General features: G+C 42.7%; 1 protein-coding gene across 1 annotated transcript in view; it reads right to left on the minus strand.

The window, feature by feature from the left end:
• The window catches only part of edrf1 (erythroid differentiation regulatory factor 1), a 29,425-nt gene that overhangs the window by 4,723 nt on the left and 14,702 nt on the right, over positions 1-10,000 (minus strand). Inside the window, exons 16-17 of the mRNA XM_048270263.1 lie at positions 650-838; positions 84-284 (exon numbers count right to left, since the gene is read on the minus strand). Of these exons, the coding sequence (XP_048126220.1) occupies positions 84-284; positions 650-838 (390 nt within the window). The remainder of the gene's footprint in view (positions 1-83; positions 285-649; positions 839-10,000) is intronic.

The raw sequence follows: 10,000 nt of genomic DNA on the forward strand, positions 1-10,000 counted from the left end.
TGTCAGACAGGTAAGTTAAGGTGTGTGTGTGTGTGTGTGTGTGTGTGTGTGTGTGGGGGGTGTGTGTGGGGGTGTGTGTGCACCTTGGCAGCTGCTCTCGCGGTGCAGGCAGTGGAGGAGTTCCTGATGGTCCTGAGTCTGGTACTGATACTCCTCCAGGTAGGCGGCCCGGTTAGAGGCGTTCTGGGCCAACATGAGCTGCACGTCCCCACACAGACACAGGCACTGACTGTGGAACAGCAACACCCGCGGAGACAGACCACTGCTGATGGAGCAGTACGCATCTGCACACACACACACACACACACACACAAATTACATATGCACGTCTTCGCACAAATACGGACACTACAGCTGCTGATTGAGCAATACGCGTCCTCACGCACACATGCAAAGTTGCTCATACACACATACACACACACACACTTCTTCACTGCAGAAACCCAAAAGCTTCTGCATCAATGCACTATGCCTTAAGCTGATTGGCTATTTTCTCTTGCCCAGTTCTACATCCCTTAACGTGATTGGCTGGCCCAGTCCACCACCCTTATTTTCATTGCTAAGTAGAACGTTTTGGAGGAGTGTGTGTGTGTGTGTGTGTGTGTGTGTGTGTGTGTGTGTGTGTGTGTGTGTGTGTGTGTGTGCTCACCATGGCACTGCAGGGCGAGTTTTATGTAGCGGAGCGCTCGTCCGTATTTGAGCAGGTTGTTAGCGGCGTCGGCCAGCACGTAGAAGGCTTTGGAGGCCTTGAGGAAGAGCTGCAGCTTCAGCCGGTGCTGCCAGGAGCCAGAGACCATTCCAGAGCGAGTCACCCGCTTCCCCTCCTCTCCAGCGCCACCTACTGGGGTGGAGGGAGAGAGAGAGAGAGAGAGAGAGAGAGAGAGAGAGAGAGAGAAAGAAAGAAAGAAAAAAGAAAGAAAGAAAGAAAGAAAGAAAGAAAGAAAGAAAGAAAGAAAGAAAGAAAGAAAGAAAGAAAGAAAGAAAGAAAGAGAGAGAGAGAGAGAGAAAGAGAGAGAGGGAGAGAGGGAGAGAGAGAGAAATTAAGAAAGAAAGAAAGAAAGAAAGAAAGAGAGAGAGAGAGAGCTCAGGTTTGAGTTTGAGTCTCATCTCTAGCCTTGGCAATCTGATTTGGTAGGTTAAGGCTGATAAGGCCACCAAAGGCTGATAGTCTCAATGCCGATAGTCTAAAGCAGTGGTTCTCAAATGGGATGCAGCGTGCCTGGGGGGGTACGTGAAGGCACTCCAGGGGGTACGTGAGATTTTAACCCTTAGAACCCGATTGACGCAAAGTGTGTCAAAAAAACACACCCTGATGTAACCCACAGTTCAAATAGAACCATAAATAAACTTAGTGATATACATATAACATAAATATTTAGATGAATAAAGAGCAATACATATATAAATAAGACATTATATTATATTATTATTTAAGTTATTTATGAACACATTTATTAGAACCCACAATGTGTTAATATATTGTTTTTATAAAAGTTTCAATGCTTTCAATGATGTTTGAACCATCCCTTTAATTTAATATCACTGCCCCTTTAAGACCCTGTCCCAGCTGCATGAGCTAGTTTTGAACACAAACAGCAGGCGCTAACGGAAAATCAATACGATAGACACAAAAATTCAGACATCTTGAATTAAGCTCCAAATAAATCTCTAATAAATCTCTAATATTGTTCATCAAGAATCAACTCAGTAACATCTTAGCGGTGGTTTTGATGAAGGTGTTTTGAAGACGGTTTTGGCCAGGTTTTTTTTTTTTTTTGCTTGACGACGGATCGGACCCTTGATGATTCAGCGTAATTGCGAGACAGCATACGAACTGAGAGATATTTCAAGTGGACACTAGATGGCGAGCCTACCCAAGGAAATCCAACCTGCAAGGACTGAAACACCGCATTCGGAAACAGTTTGACATGAACAAATTGAACTGAGCTATTCTTTGAATCACATTGGATATTGACTGAACTTTTGAACAAATCAAATTGGACAGATCCTCTGAACTGAAATTATTTAAAGTGTTGCAACACAGTTATTTAAAGATATTATGGAGTTACATTTGTTCCACTTTTATGAGCGAGCAATAGCACAATTTGAGCACAGAAAAATATTTTGAGCGAGAACACAAATTATATTTTGAGGAAAAATGAAACTCGAGCACAAAAAAACTTGTAGTTGAGCAAACAGGAATCTATGTTTGCCTGTTTGCCAATATCAAAATGTGCAACATCAGCCCCCTTTCTTTCAGTTTCACTGTACGTGCTCACATAAACTGTTCCTCCGCTAGCTCAGGAGATCTCTGTCGCGCTCGCTCAACTTCGTCTGTGTGCTCGCTCAAAATTGTCAACAACGTTACGTTTGTTCCACAATTCATCAACCAATCAGAAAATTCAGGGGCTGAAGTCCAATTCTCATTGGCTGCTGAAGTCCACAACGCTTAGCGTCATTTACTAGTGTCAGTCGTTACCGTGGCTGAAACGCCCCCAAGGGGGAAAATATTAGTTTCAATTGCATGTAATCTAATGGAGGTGCACTGGCTTGAGTACAGAAAACACCTATAAAAATATTAAATCTTTTAGCAAACACCAATAAACGGCACAAACACGTTTTGAACTGAGAGTTATCTGTGTGTCAACGAGGTTAAGGGTAACATTAAGTTCCCTCATTTTGCTAATTCCAGCCAGAACTGTCTCGAGTGTACTCATTGTAGAACTGCTTTCAATGGCCAGACTGTGTAGCTCGGTTTAGCAAGCTAAGCCTTTTGCCGCAACACCACATACTCATAAGTTGCATCTTAATTTATTCTCACATGAATGCACATTCCCTACAATGTCTGTGGGAATAGAGTGGTGAAGTCCCGCCCCTTCCGTTTGCCTTCATGGGACCTATCTTTCAAAACAAATTGAACGGCAGTCTATGGCGAAAAATAAATTATTTTCTGGTCCTGGTTGACTTGTGCCTTGAATTACCCATATGATGTTTGTCAATTTTAAAGACAATTTTTCATGTAAAGACATTTTGCAGTTTGTTCCGTAACTATTGAATTACAACATTGTGAAAGATCGTGAATTCCAAATCGACTACAAACCCATCAGTCGCGCTAGTGACGTTAGCTCATTCGCAGCCACACTAGATTGTACAAGCATACCAGCAACAGGTCTTAATTGGGCTTTCCTTGCCGAAGAAAATACCATGAGTCAGAGGATTAAACACATCAGGTAAGTTGTATTCGTCCATAGACTGTACATTACAGGCAGCAAAATGCAACCGTTAACTGCATAACAGCTCTTATCGTTTCATTACGTTGGTGACGTACATCGTTCGAGACGAGAGATGTAGTCCACTGAGTGGATTCGTACAAAACCAACATAACTTTTGAAGTCTATCGAACAACAGTACTTTCTTGACGTGAAAAATTATCTTTTAAATTCAAACACATCATATGTGATTTGTGGCACAATTCAAACTGGACCAAAAAATAATTGTTATCTCTCCATTAACTCCCGTTCATAATTTTTTGAAAGATAGGTCGCATGGACCGGAAGTAGAAGGGTCGGGACTTCACAACTCTATAGTTTTAACAAGTAATGTGTACCAGTTGGTTATGTTACACTGACGATACAGTTAGCAACCTAATGATGCTACCTATGCTACACTGACGATTAGCCAGTTAGCAACCTAATGATGCTACCATTGTATATAGCTTCCAGAGAAATTTGTCGTCAATTCCTTTAAATTATTGTGTTCAGAAACAAGCAGAACTCCACCTGAATGTAAAACGAATGTATAAAGTCTAAATGCTAGTGAGTTCGCCCATTGACTTCCATTGTGTGATGTTAGTATGCTTTCCCCCTCATGGGGGGCGGTAACCTTTCTGAACGTCTTAACCGACTGTATGTATCGGGAAAGAAGGAACATTGGAGAACGCCACATGAAAATACATTTTTGGTAAGTATTTATCATATGGGTATTGTTGGATTTACAACACGGTTACAATGTCTACTTAACTTTATGTGTTGAAACTAAGACCAGCATTAATAACCTTTCCCGATTCCCACTGACACTAGTAAATGACGCTAGGCGTTGTGGACTTCAGCAGCCACTGAGAATTGGACTTCAGCCCCTAAATTTTCTGATTGGTTGATGAATTGTAACAAACGTAACGTTGTCGACAGTTTTGAGCGAGCACACAGACGAAGTTGAGCGAGCGCGACAGAGATCTCCTGAGCTAGCGGAGGAACAGTTTATGTGAGCACGTACAGTGAAACTGAATGAAAGGGGGCTGATGTTGCACATACATATTGATATTAGCAAACAGGCAAAGACATTTGTGGAGCACAACATGATTCCTGTTTGCTCAACTATACGTTTTTTTGTGCTCGAGTTTCATTTTTCCTCAAAATATAATTTGTGTGCTCGCTCAAAATATTTTTCTGCGCTCAAATTGTGCTATTGCTCGCTCATAAAAGAGAAACAAATGTAACTCCATAAGATATTGAATAGGGAAACTTGTGAATGGGTGAATGTATGAATGTGAGAGACTGCTTCGAGTGCACTGACTGGAGTGTGTTACAGAATGGAGAGGACTTAGAGGAGGTCACACAATGCACAACTGACTACCTGAACTTCTGCATGGACATTGTTGTTCCCACCAGAACTGTACGCTGCTTTCCCAACAACAAGCCTTGGATAACCAGCAATGTCAAGATCCCTTTTTCCTTCTTAACAGGAAAAAGATGGCGTTCAGAGAGGGGGACATGGCAGAGCTGAGGCGCGTGCAAGAGGAACTCAAATTCAAGCTGAAGGAAGCTAAGGAGGACTACAGAAGGAAGGTGGAACAGAAGTTGCAGGAAAACAACTTGAAGGAGACATGGGACTGCATGAAGGTTATCACTGGCCTGAAGAAGAACAGCAGCTCTGTGGAGGGGGACCTGGACAGGGCGAACCAGTTGAACCACTTCTTCAACAGGTTTGACTGCCCTGCTCCAGCTCCAATGGCGGTGGTCTGTCCACCATCCCCCAGCCCCACATCCCCTCAATACCAGTGCAACACTCACCTCCATCATCACAGGCTATCGTACCCCCACCATCACTGGATATTGCACCCCTCACCCACATGGCGATCACGAACAATGAGGTGACAACGACCTCAGTCAACAGCCATCAGACACACAGATCCCAGATGCACACCTCCCCCTCCCCTTACACCCCTCACCATTACAACATATCAAGTGACAGTCCAACTAAAGAAATTGCGCAGCAATAAAGCAGTGGGGCCTGACAGACTGTGTCCAAGGCTACTCAAGGCCTGTGCTGCTGAACTGGGGGAGCCACTGAAACACATCTTCAATTTGAGCCTACGCCTTGGACAAGTTCCAACACTGTGGAAGACATCATGTCTTACCCCTGTCCCTAAGAAGCCACACCCTAGTGAGCTTAATGACTACAGACCTGTCGCTCTTACATCACATGTGATGAAGACAATGGAGCGATTGGTCTTAGGTATGCTCAGACCCCAGGTACGCCATGCACTAGACCCCTTACAGTTTGCATACCAGGAGAAAGTGGGCGTGGACGATGCCATCACTTATCTTCTACACAGGACACATTCCCACCTAGACAAGGGGAAAAGTGCTGTGAGAATCATGTTCTTTGATTTCTCAAGTGCTTTTAACACCATTCAACCCCTCAGATTGGGAGACAAGCTTGTTATTCTGTTTTCAGGGGTAGTACTTTTCCATCTTCCTATTATTTTTGAGCTATGGCTGGTACCTTCCACGTTGGCATGATTTACGTGCATATGTTTTAGTATAACAGGCTTTGTCTCAGGTTTGGACTTGGAGACGGATCGAGGAAGTGACTCGGGGAGCATCTTATGCCAAGACGCTCAACAGCAGCCCGCTTCTACTAACTACCACACCTGTTAGACTCTGTGCAGTTTTACTGTTTGAGACTTGAGCCTGTGCTCGGTTAGTGCGTGTTGTACCATCTACAATAAATTCTTTTGATCACCGATCCTGATCCAGCCGTCAATCTTTATTGACCATCTTCAATACAGACATCAGAACTAAAACACAACGCAAAACGATCGTGAATCCAACATGCCACATGCAGAAGTTTTCTGATGATACTGCAATTGTGGGGTGTATCAGGAACGGGCATGAGGAGTACAGGAGCCTGGTGGAGGACTTTGTGCAATGGTGCAAACTCAATCACCTTCAACTCAACACTTCAAAGACCAAGGAGATGGTGGTGGATTTCCGCAGGTCTAAGCCCACTCTGCTACCAGTCCACATTGATGGGGTCAATGTGGAGGTGGTTAGCACCTACAAGTATCTGGGTCTCCACCTGGACAATAAACTGGACTGGTCAGCCAACACTGATGCACTCTACAAGAAAGGGCAGAGCAGGCTGTACTTCCTGAGGAGGCTGAGGTCCTTCAATGTGTGCAGCAAGCGCCTCAGGATGTTCTACCAGTCTGTTGTTGCCAGCGTCCTCTTCTATGCAGTAGTATGTTTGGGAGGAAGCACAAAGAAGAAGGATGCGGGGCGAATTGACAGGCTGGTAAGGAAAGCTGGCTCTGTAGTGGGAGCTGAACTGGAGTACATCACTTCACTATCTGACAAAAGGACCCTGAACAGACTGATCAACATCTTGGACAATGAGTGTCACCCACTCCACAGCACTATTGTTAAGCAGAAGAGCCTGATTAACTGGATACTTCGCTTACTGCCTTGCACAACAGACAGACTGAGGAAGTCATATGTCCCCAGGGCCATTGAACTGTTCAATGCTTCACTTAAGGGAAGAGGAGAGATAGACTTCTCTGCATAGTCTGTCTGCCTCTTCACCCCCTCCATGTTTGGATACTGTCTGTCCACTAGCCACTTTTACCACTGCACATTAGCACATTAGCAAATATGCATAACCCCTCCCTCCATGCCACAGCCGAACTGTGGCCACACTTATACCTTTTCTTAAATAGTTAAATATATAGATATATAGACTTTTACTTTTACTTTATTTCTGCATTGTTGCACTGTTGGACTTACTCATTTGCACCATCACCATGACCACTATCATGGTGACCACTATCATCACCATGACCACTATCACCATTGCACTGTCACCATGACACTCATTCACACAGAGCACCTTACCTTACCTTACTATGCACAGAGAATCACAGGCTTGTTATTCTGTTTTCAGGGGTAGTACTTTTCCATCTTCCTATTATTTTTGAGCTATGGCTGGTACCTTCCACGTTGGCATGATTTACGTGCATATGTTTTAGTATAACAGGCTTTGTCTCAGGTTTGGACTTGGAGACGGATCGAGGAAGTGACTCGGGGAGCATCTTATGCCAAGACGCTCAACAGCAGCCCGCTTCTACTAACTACCACACCTGTTAGACTCTGTGCAGTTTTACTGTTTGAGACTTGAGCCTGTGCTCGGTTAGTGCGTGTTGTACCATCTACAATAAATTCTTTTGATCACCGATCCTGATCCAGCCGTCAATCTTTATTGACCATCTTCAATACAGACATCAGAACTAAAACACAACGCAAAACGATCGTGAATCCAACATGCCACATGCAGAAGTTTTCTGATGATACTGCAATTGTGGGGTGTATCAGGAACGGGCATGAGGAGTACAGGAGCCTGGTGGAGGACTTTGTGCAATGGTGCAAACTCAATCACCTTCAACTCAACACTTCAAAGACCAAGGAGATGGTGGTGGATTTCCGCAGGTCTAAGCCCACTCTGCTACCAGTCCACATTGATGGGGTCAATGTGGAGGTGGTTAGCACCTACAAGTATCTGGGTCTCCACCTGGACAATAAACTGGACTGGTCAGCCAACACTGATGCACTCTACAAGAAAGGGCAGAGCAGGCTGTACTTCCTGAGGAGGCTGAGGTCCTTCAATGTGTGCAGCAAAGCCTCAGGATGTTCTACCAGTCTGTTGTTGCCAGCGTCCTCTTCTATGCAGTAGTATGTTTGGGAGGAAGCACAAAGAAGAAGGATGCGGGGCGAATTGACAGGCTGGTAAGGAAAGCTGGCTCTGTAGTGGGAGCTGAACTGGAGTACATCACTTCACTATCTGACAAAAGGACCCTGAACAGACTGATCAACATCTTGGACAATGAGTGTCACCCACTCCACAGCACTATTGTTAAGCAGAAGAGCCTGATTAACTGGATACTTCGCTTACTGCCTTGCACAACAGACAGACTGAGGAAGTCATATGTCCCCAGGGCCATTGAACTGTTCAATGCTTCACTTAAGGGAAGAGGAGAGATAGACTTCTCTGCATAGTCTGTCTGCCTCTTCACCCCCTCCATGTTTGGATACTGTCTGTCCACTAGCCACTTTTACCACTGCACATTAGCACATTAGCAAATATGCATAACCCCTCCCTCCATGCCACAGCCGAACTGTGGCCACACTTATACCTTTTCTTAAATAGTTAAATATATAGATATATAGACTTTACTTTACTTTATTTCTGCATTGTTGCACTGTTGGACTTACTCATTTGCACCATCACCATGACCACTATCATGGTGACCACTATCATCACCATGACCACTATCACCATTGCACTGTCACCATGACACTCATTCACACAGAGCACCTTACCTTACCTTACTATGCACAGAGAATCACAGGCTCAGTCCCTGCCTCAGTCATTGCAAGCGCCTCTGATTGATTAATCACCACTATGTGGATACTGTTTTTAGAATTGATTTAGATTAAGTGTTAGTTAGTATAATTTGTATTTTAGTATATTTAGCATATTCTTTATCTTCTACTGTCCTTATTGCTTAGTTGTGTTTTTATATTATATACTTTAATTACTCTTTCTGCTGTTAAAGAATGTGTTTGTGTTGTCTTTATGCTGCTGAGACCTTGAATTTCCCCTGGGGATTAATAAAGTATCTATCTATCTATCTATCTATCTATTGGTTAATTGGTTTTCTTTTATGTTTTCCTGTTAAAGTGAGACTGAAAAGTGAAGCGATTGCACAAACAAAAGAAACATTTAAAATATTTCCATTATACCTGTAAAGAAAGAGTTAGATTCTGTAAAGTGAAACAATCACAATAACTTAAGGACACTAAAAATACTTACCTGTTACCCTAAAGAAAGAAGAGTTATAACTCGAAAGAAAACTAGAAATAAATATAAACAAATAGCTCAAAAATAGCTAAAGCAACTGTTCTAAAAAGCTATTTAGAATTGAAAAGACCGGTCTAAAAAGAAAAACTAACCAGAATAAACCCATATTTAAACCCATTTAAACTTATTTAAACAAGAAAAAATTAAACTTAAAGGATTTAAAAGTATTTATTACACATCTCGTACTGTAAATATTTATTGATCTATTTATTGACCTACATCTTGTACTGTAATTATTTATTGATCTATTTATTGACCTACATCTTGTACTGTAAATATTTATTGATATATTCATTGATAAGGTTATATTCATTGAACCATTTATATTGATATTATTGAATTCTATCTACCCTATCAACTGTCCTATTTAATTGAATTCTTGTTCATTAAACTGCAGACTTCGTTCATGTCTCATGTCTCTTCTCTATAATATACACCACTCAACGAACCTAGAACTGGTCCAGTAGCATAATTATTACGGTCACAGTGACCCAAGTGCTACACTTTCTTCTCTGTTACATTGCTCCGCAACTGTTCATCGCAGTGAGATGAAACCTTTATTGCGTGACAGAGCAAAAGTGGGGCTTTCCAACGAGACAACTCACTTGTCTGTACGTTAAAGTATGAAAATAAAAATCATGAAATTAAATCAAATTGCACCATATTTAGTCTTTACTTCTCTGCGTTCACCTGCGCACCCATTACTCTCGTTTGAATTACTCACGAACCTGTGAACACATAGATATGGCAAGCATATCAGATGAAAGAGGAGACACAGGGCTATCCATTGATAGCAAGTACGTTG

This window comes from Alosa alosa, chromosome 18, assembly GCF_017589495.1.
Source record: "Alosa alosa isolate M-15738 ecotype Scorff River chromosome 18, AALO_Geno_1.1, whole genome shotgun sequence".
Lineage (NCBI taxonomy): Eukaryota > Metazoa > Chordata > Actinopteri > Clupeiformes > Clupeidae > Alosa > Alosa alosa.